Source organism: Pinus tabuliformis, chromosome 6, assembly GCF_031772625.1.
Source record: "Pinus tabuliformis cultivar Carrire ecotype Pingquan chromosome 6, CPIR1, whole genome shotgun sequence".
Lineage (NCBI taxonomy): Eukaryota > Viridiplantae > Streptophyta > Pinopsida > Pinales > Pinaceae > Pinus > Pinus tabuliformis.
Genome location: NC_142292.1, coordinates 728,619,250 through 728,643,341, shown reverse-complemented (window position 1 = coordinate 728,643,341; position 24,092 = coordinate 728,619,250). Strand labels below are relative to the sequence as shown.

Here is a 24,092-nt window from a genome sequence, read left to right as displayed (position 1 = left end):
CGCTTCCCTAAAGATTTCTGGGGGACCATCCTTTCCTGGCGCTCACCTACCCCAGTTGACCTTGATCCTGCCTCAATTTTCTCCCACACCTCCCAGCTGTATGACATTCCTGGCTAGCCTCCGATTCAGGTTACTTCCCCCCCACCTCCTACCACCTTTTCTCCGACAAAGATATCAGAGAGGCAATATGGACAATGAATAGCAGCAGGGCAGCAGACGAAGAAGGCTTCCAGGCGGGATTCTTCAAGCATGGACTTCGCCCTCTAGTAAGATATCTGGTGGAACTTTTCAACCAGGTGGTTCGGGATGGATTTCCGGATGGTTGGTCACACCACATTATCTACCCGATCCACAAGTTAGGTCCTACTTCCGACCCCCAACAACTATAGGAAAATCATGGTTGGGCACACATTCTCCAAGCTATATGCCACAACACTCCACATGACACTCTCTCATTTCCTTGAGTAGAGACAACTTAGGGCCAAGGGCCAAGCAGGATTCCGCCCAGACCACCAGACGATTGACCACATCCTTACTCTTCGTGCGGTGATCGAGGAGGCTAGGCATCGATCCTCTAAAGTGTACTGTTGTTTTGTAGACTTCCGGAAGGCCTTTGACTCAGTCCTGAGGGAAGATCTTTTACAGAGACTAAGAGAGATTGGCATCTCCTCGACTCTCCTGACAGCTGTCATATGCCTCTATGAGGCTTTCCTTGGCTGTCTCCGCACAGTCGGAGGAATGTCAGACTTCATCTGTAGCACCATTGGAGTCAAGCAAGGATGCCCCCTTTCTCCTACTTTATTTGGGATCTATATCGATGAGCTTGAGTCCTTCCTCCGGGAGCATATCCAGGAGACAGATGGGTGTCTTCTCCACCAGGTCCTGATTTCCGTCCTCCTCTTTGTAGACGATATTGCCCTTATTGCCTCCTCCCAAGAAGGCCTTCAGAGACAGTTGGATGCTCTCGCATCTTTTTGTGACCGGAGGCATCTAACTGTGAACTTGGGTAAAACCAAAGTGATTATTTTCAATGGAGTCAAGAAAACCTTGGACTTCCACTTCCTATTTAAAGGAGAAGAGATCGATATTGTCAGCACCTATACATATTTGGGAGTTCAGTTTTTAGGGCCTTGCTTCAGCTTGCGGCCAACACTTCAGCCTCGAATCAACAAAGGGTATGGCTCCCTAGCCCTTCTGGAGAGGTAGTGTTTTTAGCACCATTTCCAGGACATCTCGTCCAAGATGAGCATCATGAACACTTTGATTCATCCCACAGTACTTTACGACTCAGAGATTTGGGGTCCCTCTCTCTTAGAGTTAGATTGGGCTTCAACAGAGCGGGTCTAGACCCTCCTTTTATGCCGTTTCATTAGATGCAAGTAGACAGTTCCTTAGCACATCATTCTAGCAGAGTTCGGGGCTCAACCCTTCCGCCTAGAGGTGATATTCAGATTAGTGTCGCTCCTGCACAGGATCCGAGGACTGGCAGACACGAGGAAAGGTCGAGATAGATACCCATATTTAGCATATTGCTCCTCGGAGAACATCGCCCGTATGTAGATAGGCCGATCCAAATGTTGGTACACCGGTGTGACCGAGCTTCTGGAGGCTTCAGGAATCTAGATTGACCATCTCCCTCCCTTTCAGTACTCTCTGAATGCTCCAGGCCACCTCCTTCCTAATCAGCAAGAACTGAATAAAATCATTAAGGAGGATATTTACAGACGATATGTTCAGACTACATGGACCAATCTTCCCAATGGGTTGCATCCAAAAATGGCCTTCCACGCGAAGCATTGCCTGCAGATCAGGGATGGGCTCATCATCAAACCTCAATACACGTTCCAGCATTGGATGCATGCTCTTAGAATCCCCCTCGGGCAACTCAGAGTTGGGTCTCACAGACTCTGGGTGGAGACAGAGCACCACATCGATAGGGCAGACAAGATTTGCCAGCTCTGCCACTTACAGGAGATAGAGACAGAGACACACTTCATCTTTGGATGCCCTGCTTACTACGAGATTCAAGGTCGTTTCCATTGTCTCTTTAGGTCTTCTCAGACCTTGTCCAGCTTCCTCAGATATGTTGATCCGAGATGCCTTGCACTTTATCTCCATGAGGCCTTTAGATTTCGGGCCCGTTTTCTTCAGCCCCCCACCAAATCGGACACCATGCAGAAGATCACAGACTTCTTTAGGGCGCTACCATCAGTGCCGGGCACCAAAAGAACCATTGACTGACCCACAGACACTGAGACCAGATCAGTGCTGTCCCAGGGGGGCCGACCCACCAAACTGCACTCGCACTCCAGGATTCGATCCACCCTTGGGAGGCGCCCTAGAATCTTCAGGGGACAACATCGACAACCCAGTATGCCCACAGGACAACAGACTTTGACAAGCTTCTCCCAGTTTTCTTCTCTCGACCTTGGATGTTAGGAGTAGGGACTGGACAGGAAACTCCCTTTTTCTCCTTCTCCTTCTCCTTCTCTGCTTCATTGCAGAGCTCTGTTTCGAAGCCGAGAGCTCCTAGCTTCTACATTTACATTTACTTAGATTATAGATGTATTCTTTGCTATTTAAAAAGAAAAGTTAAAGGGGACTGTTTGGTCCAACGGCTTGGCATGTTGTAATCATTATACCCGACAGTCCCGTTGACCTATTATGATCATTTGTTGGACATTAGTAAAATTATCTTATCTTATCTACATTGGAACCCTAGCTTTTTGGGGTTTGGTGGAATGTATGTTCTACATTGGAACCCTAGCTCTTTGGGGTTTGGTGGAATGCATGTTCTATATTGGAACCCTGGGTCTTTAGGGTTTGGTATTATGTGTGAGCAAGACCCTTATATTGTCTTAGAAATGATTTCCTTGGTATGTGTGTGTTTGTTTGATCAAACCCTAGTGTAATCAAGTATGAATGTCTAACTCTTACAGATATTTGAGACGTTGGGTTTGACTAACACATGATATGATACATATTTGCATGATGATAAAATCTAGGCATATATATGGATATGTCCTTTTGATTGAAGTCCTACGTTGGTCTATGTCAAATGTGTCAAATGTATTTATGATTGGACATATGATATGCTTATGTATGGTTATGGTTTCCTAGATATGGGTTGACCTAGTCATTGATGGTCAAGAGTGTTAGGATTCAATGAAAGTCCTCGTCTGAGATTCTAGGATGATGATATTTGGAAATCTAGGGTGTTATATCTAAACCCTAGTGAAGTTAAAATTGTCTAGTACGTGTGATATAACAATCTGAAATCTGTTAGATGATTGTTGAAAATCAAAATCTAGGGTTTTGAGTTAAATCCTAGTAGTGAAATTGTCTAGTGTGAAATTTAACAATCTATGTATGTAATGATTCTTCAGATTGTGGAATTCTAGGGTTTTGGAGTTAAACATTAGTCAAAGTAAAATCTCTGAAATATGATGATTTGAGATCTGTGTAAGATTGTTGAATGTGTGAAAATAAAATTCTAAGGTCTTGGAGTTGAACCTTGGTTGAAGTAGAAATCTTTGATGAATGTTATGTAAAGAGATTGTTGAAAGTTGAATTTTTGATTGAGTCTGATGATTACTTAGAAATCTAGGGTTTGCAACTAACCCTAGTAGTAGTTGGTCATGTTAGTGATTGATTGATGGTTGTCTGAAAATCTAGGGGTTTGGAACTAACCCTAGCGGAAGCTGGTCAGGATAATGACTAAGCTGTGATTAGCTTTGATTGATTCTATTGTATGAAATCTAGGATTTGTATGAATCCCTATTGAGAAGTCTAACATATATATTTTGAAAGATTGTTAGATATTTTGTAGATCTATATTTGTGTGAATTGTTTCTAGGGTTTGCTATATGTTGTATTAAAGTATGTCATACATTTGGAAGACACATTAAAACCCTAGATGGAATGAGAAAGTGTTTTGAAGTAGTCTAGGATGTGTAACAAAAGTCCCTAGCAAGATGTTGAAGAGTATATATCTCTTGTTTAAAAGTCTGGGTATCTGATTTGTATAAAGTTGAAATGCTTCCGTGATTCTAGTATGTCTAACATCATGCTTCTATAGATTTGGTTGGACTTGCTATCTAAGCTGTGTAGGTACACAATCTTCAACTTGGTGAAGATGCTTGATGTGACAAGCATGATGAGGTTGATGATAACTCCAATGAAATGATTGGATGCTACAAAAAGCTTCTCTTATGTCGAAAAAGAAGAAGCCGATCTCTCGGAGGAAGCATGAATAGAAGAGATCTCCCTATGATTAGGAGGGAGTCCAGATAAAGAGGTGCTTCCTGGTTGAGAGGGAGTGACAGATGTGGTTCTCTACTTCATGTGTCATGCACTAGACCAGGACTAATAGCTGTAAGTCTGAGTGAAGGCCATGAGCAGGAAAAGGAAACTAGAGAATGCATTTAGTAGTGCTGCTGAAAGAAGGAAAGCAGGATCCGATTGCAGAATATGTTGCAGCATGTGAAGTTAGCCAGGAAGCAGTTTGGTTAAGGAAGCTGCTGTCTGACTTATTTGAAGGATCGATGAACCCTACAGTGATACGTTGTGATAACACAAGTTGTATTCGTTTGTCTGAGGACCCAATGTTTCATGGGAAGACAAAGCATATCAAAGTATCACTATATACGAGAGCTAGTGCAAAATGGTGTGGTGCAGCTACAATATATCTCCACTGATGAGCAAGTAGCTGACATATTGACAAAATCACTTCCAAACAAGAAGCTTGTATACTTAAGGGACAAGCTAGGTTTGGTGGATTTGTCCTCTCAGATTGAGAGGGAGGGATAGACACAAGCATTCTTGTCTTCACTTGGGAAGAAAGAATGGAGGGTTGGGTAACCATCTGGCATTCGATACTCTTTGAGAATGTGGTAGGGCATTCAAGATAAGAGTAGTCGTGGATTGATATTCTTTGAGGATTAGCTACCCAAGATAAGAATAGTCCAGTGAGAGGTCATACTTTGGGAACACCTAGGTGGGGTATGTACCTTGGAGAGACAATGATGTTGGTGTCTACACATCATTGGTCTCGCCAACATTGTGCTCTGATCTTGTGGAGAGATAGAGCTGTTAGTCAAGGCCTTGCTATATAACAATGTTGGTCATTATGATGCTAGACAGATGGGTTACCAATCCGACTCTTCTTATGAGATCTCTTCAGATTGAGAATAACCATGTGCCTTCTATGAATATCGCCCTAGTTAACAGGGATTGTTGAAAAATGTGTAACTATGTTCGGTCTTCATTAGTATGAAATGTATTCTTGTATATACAAAATGAAAAATAAATCATTATTATTATTGGAGCATGGGTTTCATGCTCAAGTTCTTTTATTTTATAGGTCAAGCACCCATTCAGTCCTTCTAGGGTTTGTCCTAGGTATAATAGTCATTGTCATATATGGAAGACACTATGGGGCACTTTGTGAATTGTAAAAGAAAATTTATTTTTCTTGAAAATGTCAAAATACCTCCAAGATCAAGTCGGCCTACATAAGCTGTTAAGTCGGCCTAAGTGAAGAGACATGTCCACCCTTGTAGGAAGCCTATATATAAGAACTCGTCCTCCATTTGGATCATTCACTCACTCATCTCTTATACAAAATTTGGGCAACAGTTTCTTTTGGGCAGCAAAATCTTCTGGGGCAGTATGGAATTTGGGTTGCAATTTCTTTCGGGCAACGAAATCTTCTGGGGTAGTGCAAAGTCTGAGCAACAGATTCTTCTGGAAGTACGAAGTTAGGGCTTCTGCACTAGGAAGTCTAAGGTTCGATTTTGGAAGCAAGAAGAGCAAGAAGGCAAGCGAAGTCAAGGGAAGAGCAGTTAGAGGGAGATCGAAGTCTCCTAGAGAAGAATTAGCAGTTGCAGCCGTTGCTGGGCAACAAAATATCAGATTTACTTGGAAGTCGAAGATATTTCAGCTGGAGGCCGAGGAAGACTTGATCTTGGAGGGTATTTGTCTGAGTCTAGGTCATGGTATTCGTCAATTGAAAGATCTGAAAGATAAGAAGAGATTTTCGGGTTTTCCCCTGAAGAGGAGGGGTTTTGGCCCTGGCTTGCAACCTATATACTGTGGCATTGTTCTTACTTTTTTGGTAGCTATTTGATGTATTGCAGATTGGAATAATAAAAGATCAAAGCTAATAAGTAAAATGGTAACACAAACAGTTATCAAGCTAAGAGAATTAACATATGCATTGCCTTATTGAATTCTCAACACTTGTAACTGCCCCTCCCACATTCACCCAATTTCACCTGCCTGCCAAGGTAAACATGAGGTGAAGAGTTACTATGACATGACCCGACCTCCAACCTCCAGTTAAGGAATCGAGGCCTACAAACTGACCACAAACTGACAACTCATAACATATCTCAGGGCTACAAGATACTTAGAGGCCAAAGAACCACCCCAGGTGACCAAACCGTTAGCTAGGGCTCCTTTTCATTGACCTGGGCTCCCAACCACACCCTTGACATTGCCTACATGCGATTGAAGGCCTCCAACCGCACTCATAAGCCTTGCTCCATGTGGTTGTGACCTAAATTGCTTTGTTCAGTGCCTGCAGTCGTGAGATCTGAGCCACAATTTAGGCCAACCTCCTAATCCCTGCCCATAACAGCCTGAGACTTCTCAGAATGATAAATGTCATAAGGACGATGCGAAACATACAAAACTTGAACAAGAACTTGACCTAACGAGGCCTAACCATGACAATCATTTTGTCAAACATATGGCAAACATGTAAGCTACAGGTCATGAATGCATTTCTGATCATAGGAGTCTGAAACTTATCTGAGAATCACCAAGAAGGTCTAATGCCCTCTCACAATAGCTGCAATAACATTTGTAAGCCCATGCATTCATAAACCATTCATACATTCATCAAAACAAGTCAAGAGCCATAGGTAATATACATCACATGACTAGCATATAACCAACAAATGACCAGCATAGGAACCATGACAACTTAGCCATAATATCACCAACATAATCGCTACAAATGCTTATAAATCACAATAAGGAAATGTCTCATATTAACATATGAAAATACCAACCAAGTCAGGGACTTCCACGTACCACCTGACCATAGATTCCAAGCATGAATGTGGGATCTCATGGAATAAACCAAACAAAAACCAAGCTAGGGCTTCCAAAGGCCAAACTACCTCAACCCTCAACCACAATGATTCCACCTCCACGGTCGGACATCACTAATCATCGACCAGATCGGTCTCTACCCAACTTGTCCAAGGCTCCAGGAACTAGTAACTCAACCCACAACCTTCCAGGGCTCCAGAGTGTTTGTATAACCTGACTCCAGGGACTAGTAACTCAACCCACCAAGGGCTCCGGAGCGTTTGTCCTAACCTAGGCTCCAGGACTAGTATCTCAACCCAAGCTATTCTAGGGATTTTAGAGCGTTTGTTCCAACCCACAACCATAAGGAATTATGAACATTAATCATAAAACAATCAAATGGAAAAACCCACAACACCATGGCTATCCATGAAATGGCAAGGCAAGGCTAAAACCACTATCAATCTAGACAAATCTCCATGCCAATGGCCACACATAACCAAAAAATACATGCATATACCATGCATCCATAAATCAACAAGGAAATCACACATGCAACCTGTTACCTGCAAAGCAATCTAGCTGTAGCCGCCGATCCACTTGTTCCCATGTGCCTTCCCTGTTTTCATTTGCCTTCTTTCTCCAATCCAAGTGAAACTAGAATGCCGCAAGCATGCTCTAAGAATACTCTAAGTGTGCAAGAGTATGAGAGAATAGAAGAGAGCTCCAACATTAGACTGACCAATGTTACTTGGGAGCGGGAGCGAAAACGGGAGTGGGAGCGACATTTTCAGAAGCTCCCGGTTTGGGAGCGAATCTCAGAGTGATTTTTTAAAAATATATATATTTTATATTTTGATACATATATGTCAACAAAAACATGTAGAATGATGAATTAGATATAAAAAACATAAAAAAACATAGATTGATCATTGAACCATATCACATCAATCATCTAGAAGTTATAATCTTCATCAACCACGTCCACAAGTTAGTAACATACATATTACAACTGCAACATATTGAGTCTCGTGAATCATGATTCATCAAATTCAATCTTAAAGTTTCAACTTCAAGCTTTCAAAATTGAAAATTCAATATATAACATTTATCATCATTGATCACCAAAGTTGTACTTGTAAGCTAAGTTTAACCATTACAAGAAATAATATCTAAGTTTCTAACTGTTAACATGAAATGAAATGTTATAAAATGAATTATGAAATGAAATGAAACAACTTTAGTCTTTCACGAAGCATCATATTCATAATTCACAATCATTACCAATGAGTTATAATTGCCAACTTCAAACTTCAAACTTTCATTGTCATAGTCATATATTGTTTACAAAAAATATCATTAAGATATGAAAGAGTCAAGAGTCAAGGACTCAAGACTCAACAGTTATGAAAATTTGAAACTAATAGAAACTAGAAAAGACACGTAAACTGTAAATCTATTATCTACTACTGCATGTGGCCCTTGCCACGAGAGTCTAATGTATGAGCAGGTCGTGGTGGTCTTCTAGGAGTCTCCCGCATAGACCGACGACCAGAACTAGAAGGCACATACCCTCCACGTGAGGGTGTAGATGGAGGTGGCGACAACAAAGGAACAAGACTCGGAACCCGAGCACTGCTACTGGATGGTGGAGGTGGCATGGCTGCTGCAGCTGCTTCATCTTCATCCCTTATAAGTTCCTCTTCCAGTTCTTCAAGATGTATAGTGCCATCCTCCAAATTGTCATCCTCTGGGTGGTTGTCCCAAATTTTATATGTTGGATCCTCATAAGCCCGATCACAGTAATGACTCAACAACCTCAAGTTGTAGTGCACATAAACCAAGCTTTCTGCCCGGTTTTCATTGAGTCTGTTTCTTTTCACATTATGTATGACGCTGTAGGTGCTCCAACACCTCTTTGTAGAAGAAGTATTTACAACCTGTGATAGAACTTTTTTTGCCAATTTTGGCAAAAGTCCCTGGCCGCCATATGATTCTCACCATGTGAGAGCATCAAATCTGTCTCTGTCTTCCATTGCATGGAAGGTACCAAACAAACTAGTGCCACTGAAGTATCTGCCTATTTCAAGGCGCACACTAGCACATTCCTCCCTGTCAGGTATCAACTTTTCTAATGCATCCAAATATCCTCTAGATACCTCTTCATCTAAATGGGGTTTGGTCCTAACCCCACCCCCTGGTGCAGGTTGGCCCAACCAAGATGTAGAGTAGTATTTTGGCGTAAGGATATACGCCAAGCAATGTAGTGGAAGATTAAGTTTATTCCATCATATACACACACAACTGTGAATCAGTTTGTACAAGTCGGGATCATTGTTATGAACAATATCTTTTATTTGCCCCAACATGGTATCCATCTGCTCGTACACCTCGCAAATCACTGGTTTATCTGTATCTGCAAACTGAATCATGTGATAAATGGGCTTGGTGAAATCCAATACTTGCCTCACACTTGCCCAAAACATACCATCAAGAGCGGCCTCCTCCACCAGTTCAAAACCGGGCCTATCAGATGCATTTGTAGCCCTTTCTTTTAATACCTGCCAGTGTGGACTTGATACCATGCTAGCCAATGACTCTCTTACCTTCAAAAGGCGCCTGAAGGCAAGGTAATAGCTACCAAATCTAGTCCTCGCAATCTTCAACAACTCCAATCTTGAGTGATTGCGGAAAAGGCCATGTGTATTGCTATGATTTGTAATAAAATTTATCATTTGTTTGCCTTTCTTGTACAAATCACCAATCCATTTGTATTGTTCATTTTTGTTCTTAACAACATCATGCATCAAAAGGTTCAATGCTGAACCAAACACCCAGACCAAAATATGTTGGGGTATTTATCCTCAATAATTGCTCCCGTTGACTTACAATTAGGAGCATTATCAGTGATGACTTGGATGACATTGTATGGCCCAATACGGTCAATTGTTTCAAGTAATGCTTCTGCAATGTTGATGTTGGTCTTGAACTTCTCTGAGTAATCATATGCATTTAGAAAGATGGCACCACTAACAGACACAACAAGAACACTTATCAATGGCTTGCCTTTTACATTTGTCCATACATCAGATACAATGGACACCCCATGGTCAGTCCAAGAACTTGTCATTCTATTCAAAGAATGTGATATTTTTGCTTTTTCATGATCAAATCCAACGGTTCTTGCCTTGTCATACCCAGGGCTCTTGTATCCTTTAGGGGCATCATTTATGTCAGAAACCATTTCGTGCCAATAAGGTGAGCAAAGAACATTGAATGGTATCCCACATGCATAGAGAAACCTGTAAACTTTTGAATCCACATCATTCCTACACCCTTCATCAAGGAAATCTGATATGGTTCTATGCCTTAAAGTTGATAACCCTATGCCTCCATAACCACTACCTTGGGAGGATGCTGAAGGAGTTCTTTGTGCTTGTGATTGTGAACTTGGTTCAAAGAAACTCTTTGATTTTTTTAAATTTGTATTGGGCTTCCTCCTCTTCCCTTATGTATTTGGCTCTATCTGCTGCTGACACAGCTGCACAAGTTTTGATTCCTATTTGTTTATGTCCATCCCATGGCCTTTTCCCGCAGAGGTGTTTTCTGGCATGGGTGTATGAACTCGTGTAATTATTGTTGCAATGGGGACAATGAAATTTAGTGGTTCCACCCCCTTTCCCTGCTTCAGGCCTTTTAACATATTTCCACAATGGGGTTTGGTCTTGTTTAGTTTTTTCAGTTGTTGAATTATGTTCACCCTCCTCCAGCTCCTCCTCACCGGGGTTTTCATCAAATCCACTTTGTCCCCCTTCTTCATCCCTTCTTCATTCTGAACCCTCCTTTTCCTACTCTCCAGCGCCATAATAACCAGAAAAGGAACTAAGAAGAAGAAAATGCCAAGAAATATAACCATGATGTTTGAAATTTGTAGTTTTGAATCTACAAAATTTAATAAAATGAAATGGGAATGGGAATGGCCCAATGGGAAACCGAAATAGAGAAAATTTTATTTATTTATTTAGAAATTATGAGTAAATTAATAAACATTAAAAAAAATGTTAACCTACGTCAAATGCGCCCAAGACTCCTTGCTCCTTGCTCCTTGCTGCTTGCAGGTTACTCCTTGCTCCTTGCTCCTTGATGCTTGCAGCTTGCTCCTTGCTCCTTGGCACCTTGCTCTCAGTCTCACTCCTTGCTCTCAAACTCACTCAAGTCACAATGAGTTATAAAAACCCTCCCTCCCTGATTATATAAAAAAAATCGATTTTTTGGCTGCGTGGTTTTTTTTTTTTGGTTGTAAGTTTTATTTGGTTTTTATTGTGTTAATTTTTAATTTTTTATTGTTTAAGTCGCTCTTGGATTTGGCAGGGAGCGCAAATTTTTTTATCGGGAGCACGCTCCCGACTCGCTCCCGCCCGGAGCGCGGATTGGGAGTAGGATCGGGGGGGGGGGGAGCACTCTGCCGCAACACTGAGACTGACAAAAGGTTCAATTGACAAAAGCTAGCAACAGATCCTTAGAAGCCTTCTTATCATTGAGGCCTCTATTTTCTTTCTTTTTTCCTTTAATTTCCTCATGCAAATTTGTTACCCTTCACCTTCATTTTCTCCTATTTTCCTTTATTTTCATAAATAAAATGCCAATTAATGCCACTTTGCCTTTGCCAATTTCCATAGCCATAAATTAATCACAAGTGATACCCATCACTATGTTTTACCCGACATTCAACTTCGAATATGTGTCCGATGACCTTGGTCTTATACCAGGGGCTATTACATAAATAGACGGATCATTCATTGTATCATTCATCATCACACATTTAAGAATATCAGCCTATTGGAGTAATTCAATCTTCTTTTCTTTGGAGAATTTGGATCTATTGATGCATTTTGATATTTGGAGATAAAACATTTGTCTTTGGAGCTATTCTTTGGATCAATGGATGGAATCTTTTGCATGTTATCTTGTAAGTGTACTTGTTTTTGGATATTTACTTTTTTACATGTCTAATGTATGGAATAATGTTGATTCTAGGTTATGCTTATTCTGCCCTAATTTGTTGAAGATATATTGAATGCTATCTAGATGATCTATTGCATGCATTACTCATACATAACATGTGAATTGAATGTCCTAGTGGTGAACTTTGATTAAGCTCTCCCATGAAAAGTCCATTTTCCATTGCATAGATAATTGTTTGAAGTCTTGTTGCTAGGGCATCAAGATTTCGGCCTCCTTAGAAAACCTTTGGCTGATCTAACGCATCATAGACTCCATAACCCAAGGAATAAGGCATTGGCCTACTTTGTTGGTGATCAATCTCTTTTCTCATCCATAAATTCTTCTCCTAATTTCGGCCTCTTCAAGGATAAGCTCATAATCTAGGGCTTAGTGTGAATCCCTAGGCAAGGGACGTTTTGGGGATTGGAGAGCCTAAACATCAAGGGGAGGGTATTTGCCACAAAATCTCTTCTTTTGGTGGGCATCCACTTCAATCATATCCATAAACTTCTTCGTTAGTTTGTAGCCATAAGGTTAAACCTTAGCTTGTGTTGCTTCAATTTAGAGGCTTGTTTGAGGGTTTCATGTACCTTTGTTTCATTGAAAATCAATATTGGAAACCCTTTCCTTGCAAGTTGGCCCTGGGTCTGTCCAACACTCAACCAATTAAGCAAACCCTAGGTCATAGAGTGCCTTCCCTAGGTCTCTACATAGAAAGTGATTTTTTTTAAATTGGAGCCTTGAGCCATTGTTGTGTCTTTCTTGTAGAAGGCCTAATTAAGTCACCTTATACCATAACCTTTAAATACATATATCAGGTGACCTTCTCACATACTGGGACTCCTATCGGTGAAAATCCGTAAAGAAAAGGGGGTTTTGGCTGTGGTGATAGTGGGCTACTACCCCATTGTTGTCACTTGGTCTAATTTTAGCCTTGTGGGCTACCCCTCTCCAAGGCCTGCTATATTTTGTGGCAATAACTATTATGGAAAAGTCAGGGAGCTCACCATTTCACTTTTAAAAAGTGATATGGGACTTGTTCCTTTCCTAGACGATGACCGACTTGATTGCCAGACAATTGGTTACTAGACACTGTACAATGTACTATGTAGTGCTTGAGCAGGGTTGCATTCCATGATAAACTACATAGAGATCTATAAAATCATTTTTTGAATGTGTGCCACATATAAGGAAGGTTGGTCTTGCAACACACTGTTTACTTTGCTTTCACCTCATCTGCTGGCCCTTGGTATGCCAGTATTTCTCTTTGAAGTGTCATCAACTCATCCCTCTGTTGACTCATATCAAGAATCATTTTGAATATCACCTTTTGAGAGAGACAAAAGTAACAGTGCTTACCCATGGATGAGTACTTTCAGAATTATGGGGAGCTATGGAGTTGACAATATGATCTCTGAAAGTGATGCAGGACTTGTTCTCTGCCCAGACAGTGCATGACTTAATTGTCACTGTGTCAGACACCATAGTGCTTGATTAGGGTTCCATTGCATGTTAACATGTTTAATTATCTATATAGACTTTTTTTGAATGTCATGTCCTACAGATATAAGGAACATTAGTCTTCTAACACATTATATTTCCTTTGTCTTCAAATATTCCCCTTCCTCTTACATTGCTAGTATTTCTATTTGAAGTGTCATCAAAGTTAATGTAGATCCATGCTTGTCTGATTTTAATGTAGTAAAGGGTTTTCATAGGATGGCCACTCAAGAGCTGCCATTCAGAAAATTCTGTATTAGTACAATTTTATTATATCTCTTTGTTTGCATATATGTGAGATAAGTACCTGCTTTGGGGAATCACATGGTTTTCACAGTTAAGAAATCCTAGAATCCCAACTGGATCTAATGTTGGTCCCAATAATTAGTCCTTAGACAACAATGCAGCAATATTAACTTTCGGTGCTTAACTAATAATCTTTTATACACAGTAGCATGTTCTTCATAACAATAATTGCAGATTTTCTTCATGGTGTTTAATAATCTTAGCTTAAGCAGAGTTCGACTAATTTTGATGAGTTGGTATGTTTGCAGGTGCACATATATTGTCAGGAAATGTTTTTGAACCTCGTTCTTTAAATGAGCTCATCCCAGACTGGAAGGAACAAGGGGTATGGAGTTCATAGTTTTGATGCCAGCCAATCTGTAATTTCTAGTTGTATATATGGTCATTTCAATATATTGTGCTTAACTAACCTATCAACTTGTATTTGTATCTACTTATGGCTCTTATTCTTTTATACTCTATGTATTTTCAAGTAAATGTTGGACTTGTTTATTTATAATTTCTCAGATAGGATACATGTGATGGTGATATAAAGTCATGGAGAAATCAGTCCAAGTTTAAAGTTTGGGATCTCAAAGTGAATATAGATTTTTGGAATTGATGAGTTTTATTAAGTTGCTTTTTGGAAAAAGGGAAAATGATCTCAATACATGCCAACTGATATGCTCACAAATGATCTTAACACGCTCCAATGGAGATGCTGGATTATCTTTTATTAATTTGTGGGTGGCTGTTCACCCTATAACTACAGAACATGAAATGTTTTACATTCCAAAAATGTAAAAATCAGCCTCTACTTGCATTCGCATGCAAAAGATTCATCTCAAGTTTTAATCCAAAATAATTTCTCGCTATATACATAATCATTTTTTGGATAATGCATCATATATTAATATTTCATCTTAAACTTTCTAGGAGAATGGGGGGACAGAAGAAGCAGATGAACTGCAAGTCTTCTTGTGGTAAGGGTTTTCCCTAGCCATCATTAGGGTAATGTTCCTTTTTCTGGTATTCCTCACGACATAGTTAGGATGGACTTTCAAGGCTGGGGCAGACAGGTCACAGGTGCATATTTACTTCATTAGCGGACCCAGGGGCTCCATGAGGTGTTTCATGGGGTTTTGAGGAGTTTTTATGAGGTTTGATGGCATCCGCTTGGTATATTAATGGGCTTGACTCAAATAATTACGCTTAAGGTGGCATTTCAGGAGGAATACTTGGCAAAACACCTTAGTGTAATAGCTTGTTGGAACCGGAACGAGAAGATCTATAGGATGGTATAGATAGAAGTGATTTTCAGAGGCTTGAGGCGGCATGGTGGCCAATTTACCATTTTCCCACCTTAAAAAGAATATTTTAATTAAGGGAAATGTGCTAAATGATTAAAGTAATAATAAAATAGGAGCTTCTAGAGGGATCCATCAAATCTATAAAAAGAGGAGGAGGAGGCCATTAGAGGACATCTTGGATTTGTGATTTCTTCTTGTGGAGAGGTTTGAGAACTCGGTTCTCTACTTCAGCAGTAGCCCTAGGACGGAAACCCTTGGGTGATCTTGGTGAGAGTGGACGAAAACCCACCTCATCTCCTTGGTGGATTCAACCAGAATTCACAGGTGCAGTGATTGATTTCAGTTCAATTTTGGGATGACAGTTTCAACATTAGAGCAGATCAGTTTTGCAGACCAGATTGTCTATCTCAGCCATTTCAGCTATATCATCATGTACACTCTTTCAATTATCTATTATAATGAAAGATGAGATTATTTCTGCTCATTGTATGATTGAATTGCATGCATTCTCTTGTTTTATTTTACATGGCAATCTTCTGTTAATTGAATAGTAATTTTATGGCGAAATTTTGGATGAATTAAAATTCCGTGAAATCAATTTAATATCCTGTTTGGGACATTACAATTACACTCAAAAGTGTAACTTTGTTCGGTCTTCATAATGACATGTAATTGTGACTTTTGTAAATGATGTAATGAAGAAGATAAAACTATTTTTGTAAGCCTTGCTTCTTGGGTTTCATGAGCAAGTGATTTTGTTTTAGATGGCTCCCATTGAAAGCCTTAGGATTGGTCATTAAAAGTCAAAGAGTCTATGTCATGTATGAAGAACCCTTCTTGGGGATATAACAATGTATATGAGTCTATAATGTGTCCAAATAGCCCTCCAACGACAAGCACACAATCCTCTTCCTATGTCGGCCTCAAGATGAATAAAGGAACTCATGTCGGCTCACATTATGGAGACACACCGGTTCACAAACTCAGGTCAGCTTAATAGGTGAGACAAACCACTATAAATAGCAACCTCGGCCCAGTTCACAGAGACAAAATTTGGATATCTTCTCTAAGTTTTTCGGTGATGAAAACAGAACTTCACATGAACAGTGGAAGGATATATTTCGCATATCTCTGTGATTTCAGATGGGTAGAACAAAAGACAATTTGGATCTTTGGCACAGTGAGAAGGTTGGATATCTCTGAGATTTTCAGAGGTAAAACATAGAAGCAAGCTCGGATAGGAATGCAAAAAAATGTTTCGGTAAAGGAGCTCATATCAGGGTACTAAATTGCAACAGACAAATTCAGTATTGTCTCACAGTCAAGAGTGGATCTCGGTCTTGGTACAACAAGAGAAGTTTCGGTGATATTACAGTGATGTCTCCCCACTGTCTCATGAAGAAGGTCTTGGTGCCACTCATGAAGAAGGTCTCGGTGTAGCTATGATTCAGTGCTACTGTTGAAGAAGAAGTTTGTATCCCTACAGTGATTTCAGTTCAATGTCATCTCATGACTATAGTGATCTCATATGGTGCGAAGTCTGAAGTAAAAGAAACCGAGAGAAGAATGGAGGACTTGTGTCTTGGTCTTGGAGAGGCTACTAGGTCAAGGGTCTTGGTCTTGGTATTCGTCAATTGGAATCTCTATAAGAAGAATTTGTGCGGGTTTTCCTCTCAAAGAGTGAGAGGTTTTGGCCCTGGCTCATAGCCTACATGCTGTGTCTCTTGTTTATTTATTTTCATGTATTGGTTATTGTTTGCTGAAGAAGAACACTAATAATCTAACAAGAAGAAGATCCTAATCAAAAGATGTAAAAAACATTCACAAGAAGTCACTAATAGAAGAGAAATCACCTAATGCTAATGCCCTAGATTTCTCAACATGGTATCAGAGCTAAGGTGCAAAAGTCAAAAGAAGGGCATTTGATCAACTAGACACTCAAGGATCGAGTTTCAAGAAGGGCATCTAAGCAAATCAAAGGTTATCAAAGCAAAAGATCAAGATCTACATCGAAGAAGCAGTCTACAACAACAAATGTTTTGGATCCTCTAGACCACAAAAGACCCTCATAAAGTATGTTAATTTAGGCAACAATGGTATGTTCTATGCTTTAGGGCAATTTTACTTCAATTTCTTTATGAGCCCAATATCCATTTCAGTTTAGCAATCACATAAACATGTAAGTAAAATGCTGATAGAACATAAACATAAACAGTAGAAGACAAACCAAGACAAGAGGAAACAAGATGCGCCACCGGCCAGGGACAAAACCCAATGTGGGCAAACCCTTGATCAAATCTTCTTTAGTCTTCAATAGTTCAACAGAGAGAGATAATACAATTTACAAATTCTAGTAATTTATAATAGTAGCAAAAGAACCCTAACTAGAAAAGTCAACGCTGGTCAGCAGGGCAGATTTCTTCCTCAATTCAGCGCGGTCAAACCTAGTCAAATTTGGCCTCCAACAACAAGTCTAATCAGCGCAAAATAGTCTGAAGAAGTCTAGTCAAAATTGGTCAACAAAAGTCAACCCTACGACTAGCCCTAGTACAGTCAACGCTGGTCAAACAAAAGGTCAGATTGCCTCGATTCTTGTGCCCAGATCTGTGGCATGCAAGGACAAAATTCCTCCACCTAAAATCGCATTAAAATAGGTCAACATAGCCCAAAAATAGCCTTTGAAATTTTCGGTCAAACTTGGTCAACGTTGAAACAGAAAATGACTGTCCTTTCCTTCTCACATGTGGAGGGAGAAGCTGCCCAAAAATCCATACTGAATCGGATGAGGGGAGAGAGATGTGTGAAGGTGATTGATGTCCAAATGAGGATGAGGCATCATGTATTTATAGGCAAACGTTGAGGATGAATAAACGTGACTGTTGGGCTTCTGAGCCTACATGAGTTTACTGCCGACCTTGACAATTTGTCAAAAACATAAATAAATTCATATCTTCATTTGTACATGTCAGAATCGGATGATCTTTAGATCAGTGCCACACCTCTCGAAGAGAGGAATCCAAATATTGTTAAGTTATGGTATGTTCTATGCTTATAACAGTTTACTTCTTTTTCTTATTATATTCCACATATTAGCAATCACATGTACATAAAGTAAAGTGCAGATATAACATTAAACGATCGACAGAAAACAAGCCAAGACAAGAGACACAAGATGTGGCGGCTAGCCAGGGACAAACCCCACAATGTGTGGGGAAACCCTTTGATCAAATCTTCTTTTATCTTCAATAATTCAGTAGAGAGAAATAGTACAATAAATCTGATTTATATCAGCAGTAGCAAACCCTAGATCAACAGCATCAGCATTAGCAGCGTCATCATCAAACTAGGGCAGACGATATCTCAAAAACCGACCGTAGGATCGACTTTATTCCACCACCAAAAATTGCGGCTTCCAGAGGAGGTTCAGATGAACCTACATCGCAGTTCAGATGAGGAGATCTTCTAGTCCACACTGGTCAAACTTTACTTCTGCAGTTGCAGCTTCAGTTTCGGTAGCTTCCTTCAAACTAGGGCAGTCAATATCTTGCAAACCGTCCGTCGGATTGACTTGATTCCACGACCAAAAGTTGCGGCTTTTAGAGGAGGTTCAGATGAACCTACAACACAGTTCAGATGAGGAGATCTTTTAGTCCAAGCAAGTCAAACTTTACTTCTGCAGTTGCAACTTCAGTTTCAACAGCTTTTGGCTTCACATGTGTGAGGGAGAGACCCTTTTCTGCGCAGTAGAGAAGAGACTCTTTTCTGCGCAGTAGAGAGAGAGAGATGTGATCAGATGAGTGAGTCCAAATGAGGAAAAGTCCTATATTTATACACAACGTTGGTGTTTGAATAGATGCGACTGTTGGGCTTCTAAGCCTACATGAGTTGTAGGTTGGCTTGATAATAATTCCATAATCAAAATAAATTCATATCTCAATGAATACTTATCGGAATCAGATGATCTTTATATCAATCCTACACCTCTCGACGAGAGGAATCTAATGTACATATTATCAGCCATGAATAAGATGACCCACATGAAGTTTTACTCTAGTTGCCAATTTTAACACTCCATCTCAACTAGGGAGAACCTCATCTGCGATCTGTCTATCGGTCGTTACTATTCATCCATCAAATGCACTGCCCTATACAGCCTGACCCTTGCCCTTCTCTGCTCTATTCTGCCTGTTTTGCTTTGTCTTGTTTTGCCTTGTACTGATCTGTACGGTTCTGCGCTGTTATGCGCTGCTCTGCTTTGCTTTGTTCTGCTCTGCTTTTGTCCGAATTATGAAGAAGAAGAAATGATCGAGGATGTATCATACTGACTCAAAGTCAGTCTCAGAGTATGTACCACTGGTCCTAGACCAGTCTCAACCAACCCAAAGTCAACGTCATAGTGAGTACAACTCCACTGGTCCCAAACCAGTATCATCCTCCACTGACTCAAAGTTAGTCTCAGAGTGCGTACCATTGGTCCAAGACCAGTCTCAACCGACCCGAAGTCAGCTTCATGGTAAGTACCACTCCTACCACTGGTCCCAGACATAGTTTTAAAATTCGGCCGATTCGAAACGGAAACGGCTGAGTGGATCCGTTTCATTGCCAAAAAATGTGACTCGGTGGAGGAAATGGTTCAGTAGGCCGAGTCAGCCATGACTCGGCCGAGTCATGGCTGACTCGGCCAACTCGGCCGTTTCTGTATTGACTCGGCCGAGTCATAACCAGTGGCCTGTAACCCCATCAAAATAGCGATTTGACATTTTTTTAATGACATTTTGAAGTGTTTTCTGATTGGTTTGAACTCCGATGTGTTTTATGAATTAGTTAAATGTTATTTGGGGTCCATTTCCCCCTCCCAAACCCTATTTAACACACTCAAATGCTCTCTACTATTGATATGCTATTCAAATTTCATGGTAATGTTAAATTCTTAAAGTAAAAGTGACATTCTCCTTAATCTTCATTTTCATCCTTTTACTTAAATTTTTAACATTACCATGAAATGACTCAGGATGTTTGAGAGTGGTTTCGGCCTCATTGGATTTCATATGGAGAAAGTAGAATTTTAGATTTCATTCAAAATCCAGCAGACTTATTAGTTTTTAAGGATTTCAGAATTGGAGGATTGCAATGTTTCCATTGAATTTTGGCATGTATTAGGGTATGGAACTCGTATTTAATTAAGAGCACCAATCCCTCTATGTACCTTGATGTTAGTGACATTGGTTGTCGAACTCCTCTGGGATTCGCTCCCAAACCAGGAGTTTCTGAAAATGTCGCTCCCGCTCCCGTTTTCGCTCCTGCTCCCAAGTAACACAAAGAAGAGAAACCATTTGGATCTAAAATGGTTAAATGATCTAGTTTATATCCAATACAACCTCTGGCTCAGACGAAACCATTTGCTGAACAAAAGACCTGATTCAGATCCCATTGTGTTGGAAGACATTGATCGAACATCAGATTGGGTAGTGGAGAGTCGTCCAGCAGAGTTTGATCCTGATGAGGATCTTGATTTAGATTTAGATATTGAGACATCAGTTGAACTTGAACATGCTGTTTAGTTGAATGCAGATCCCAATCCACCAGCCTCAGTCTCACAGCCAGCAAGGACTCCAGTTGTAGCTGCTTCCTCTGCTCAGCCACGACAGAAGCGCAGCCGCATATCTACTTTATCTCAGCTTGCATCTGCTGCAGTTGAACAGCTTGCTAGTGGTACCACTTCTACAACTGCAGTTGGAGATACTGATGATGAGGAGCCATGGGGCCCCCTATCTGACTATGATGATGATCCAGAGATTGATCGACATGATCTTGGCTCCTCTGGCAGTAGCTACTAGCCAGTAGCTGTAGTACTAGTACTGGAGTTTGGTCACAGTTTACTTTTGTTGTAGAGGCCATTTCTAGCCTCCTTGGTCATGTTTTTTTTGTTTTGAGTCTTTGATCATGTATGACGGTTGACTATGTATTGCCATTGGGTACCATTTTGATATAATGGATTGGTTCATGAGCCTACTTTGATCATATGTTGTCTTCGATCTATATTATAACGCTGTGTGTTTGGAAACATGAATGAAAATCTTTAAAATTATGTTTAAAATCTTTAAAATTATGTTTTTTTATAAAAAAAATAAATATTTAATGTATTTTTTACAACGACCGAGTCATTGAAATCGAGCCGGCCGAGTCATTACCGTTTTGGAGTCAGAGTCGGAGTCGGAGTTTTAAAACTATGGTCCCAGACTAGTATCACAGTCTCAGAGAGTGTACCACTAGTCCCAGACCAGTCTCAACCGACCCGAAGTCAGTGTCATAGTATGTACCACTCTCACTGGTCCCAGACCAGTACTGCACTGACACGAAGTCAGTCTAAGAGTATGTACCACTGATCCCAGACTAGTCTCAACCGACCCGAAGTCAGTGTCATAGTATGGTACAACTCCTACCACTGGTCCCAGACCAGTATCATTGATCCCAGATCAATGGAGGTCATCTTAGCGTAGGGAGTACGGTAGATACAACGATGCGTCCATCGGTACTACTATGGTCCCTAACTTCATTTCCCTGCTCATTGATCAGATGAGAGGTACTTCCTATGAGTCCCAGACTGCATGGGTAGGATGCCTCGACAGGAGAACTAATCAATCCTGTCCTCACAGGGGAACACATCAATCCTGCTACAATCGCCATGGAGAACACATCAATACAGGCCTCACAGGAGAACACATCAATCTTGCTACAATCGCCATGGAGAACACATCAATCCAGGCCTCACAGGAGAACACATCAATCCTGCTACAATCGCCATGGAGAACACATCAATCCAGGCCTCACAGGAGAACACATCAATCCTGCTACAATCGCCATGGAGAACACATCAATCCAGGCCTCACAGGAGAACACATCAATCTAGGCTTCACAGGAGAACACATCAATCCTGCTACAATCGCCATGGAGAACACATCAATCCAGGCCTCACAGGAGAACACACCAATCCTGCTACAGTGTCGCGACGGGGTGCACCATTGTTTTAAGAAACGACCGTTTCGATACCGAAACGGCCGAGTTGATCCGAGCCAATACCCTCCGCAATGACCCGGCCTTTGGAACGGTTCGTTTGGCCGAGTCACCCATGACTCGGCCAACTCGGCCGTTTCCGTTATGACTCGGCCGAGTCACAAAAAGTCGGCCCAGAACACGTTAAATAGCGTTTTAATATTTTTTTAATGGATTTTTAAAGTGTTTTCTGATTGGTTTGGACTCCAAGGAGTTATATGAATTTGCTAAATGTCATTTGGGGTCCATTTTCCCCTCCCAAACCCTATTTAACACACTCAAGTGCTCTCATTCTCTCACACCAATCTTATGCATTTGAGTGAGTGTCTTCTTTGAGAGTTAGTGAGCAGTTCTTGAGTTTGTTTTTGGAGCAGCAGTGAGGAGTCTTGGAGGAGCATTGTAGCTGGAGTGAGGAGCTTCTTGGGCAGCCATTTGGAGCAGCATTGAGGAGCTAATTCTTGGAGCAAGCTTGAGGAGGTAGTTTGTGCCTGGAGGTATTTTTTTTCACCTCTATAAATCTGTTTTTGCTTAGTAAATTTTAGGTGCATATCTAGGAAGCTTAGAGAGTGTTTTTTGTCAAATAAATGAACATTGAATCAATGTTTTTTTTTTCATTTTCAGATTGTTTGCTTTCATTTCCGAGTCAAAAAATGGCACCTAGAGCAAGAGATCCTGCTTGGGCATATGTTGAAATGGTTGATAGTCAGATGCAATGCAAATTTTTCCATAAGAAAATTAAGGAAGGTCCTGGGGGCATTAATAGGTTGAAACAACACTTGGCAGGGATTAGAGGCCAAATTACCCCATGTACCTCACCAAAAATTGGGGAGATTAGGAAGCATTTGTTGGCCAGCTTTGAGAAATTTAAAGAAGATAAGGCTAGGCAAAGAGACATACAGGCTGAAATTGGGAGGAAGAGGGAGATACAAAAAATGATGGCTACCAACCCCCATTATGATTTTGAGGGTTCTTCCTCTATCCCTCAAACTGATACATCCAACCCTTTTCGATATGTTCCTCCCTCTTTTGGTTCTGTTCAAGATAAGGAAAAGGGTAGAATGAATTTGAAAAAGGGTGATGTGACTATCAAAAGTTATTTCACTCCCTCCTCTCCATCAGATGCACATGGTCCTGAAGTTAGTAAAAATCAAATGCAGCCCACTTTAGATGACCATTGGAAGAAAGAATTGAGGGAGACTGCTTGTGAGTACATAGCTATATGGTGGTATGATGCTGATATCCCCTTTAATGCTGCTCGTTCACCATATTATGAGCCTATGTTTGATGCCATACATGCTGCTGGAAAAGGCTTCAAAGGCCCTACTATGCATGAGCTAAGGGGGTTTCGTTTGCAGAAAGAAATTCAATCCATTAATGAGTATTTGCAAGAGTTCAAGGACTCATGGGCAAGAACAGGGTGTACCATCATGTCAGATGGATGGACTGATCAAAGAAACTGTACCATCATAAAATTTCTTGTCTTCTGCCCACAGGGAACCATGTTTTTAAAATCAGTTGATGCATCTGATAAGGTAAAAGATGGCCACTTGTTGTTTCAGCTATTGGATTAGGTTGTTGAGGAGGTGGGGGTGGCTAATGTTGTTCAAATCATCACAGATAATGCCTCTAACTATGTTCTTGCTGGTAAACTGTTAGAGGAAAAACACAAGACCATCTTTTGGACCCCATGCGCTGCACATTGCATAGACCTCATGCTTGAGGATATTGGAAAATTAGATTGGGTCAAAAACACTATAGATCATGCCAAAAGCATAACAAAATTTATCTACAATCATACATTGGTTTTGAGCCTCATGAGGAAACAGACTGGGGGCAAGGATA

The 24,092-nt window shown here is 40.6% G+C and overlaps 1 protein-coding gene across 2 annotated transcripts in view; it reads left to right on the top strand.

Moving 5' to 3' along the window:
- The window catches only part of ETFQO (electron-transfer flavoprotein:ubiquinone oxidoreductase), a 428,724-nt gene that overhangs the window by 79,547 nt on the left and 325,085 nt on the right, over positions 1–24,092 (top strand). For both annotated transcript variants that reach the window (XM_089421080.1, XM_089421077.1), the window contains exon 2: positions 14,157–14,233. In XM_089421080.1, the coding sequence (XP_089277206.1) occupies positions 14,157–14,233 (77 nt within the window). The remainder of the gene's footprint in view (positions 1–14,156; positions 14,234–24,092) is intronic.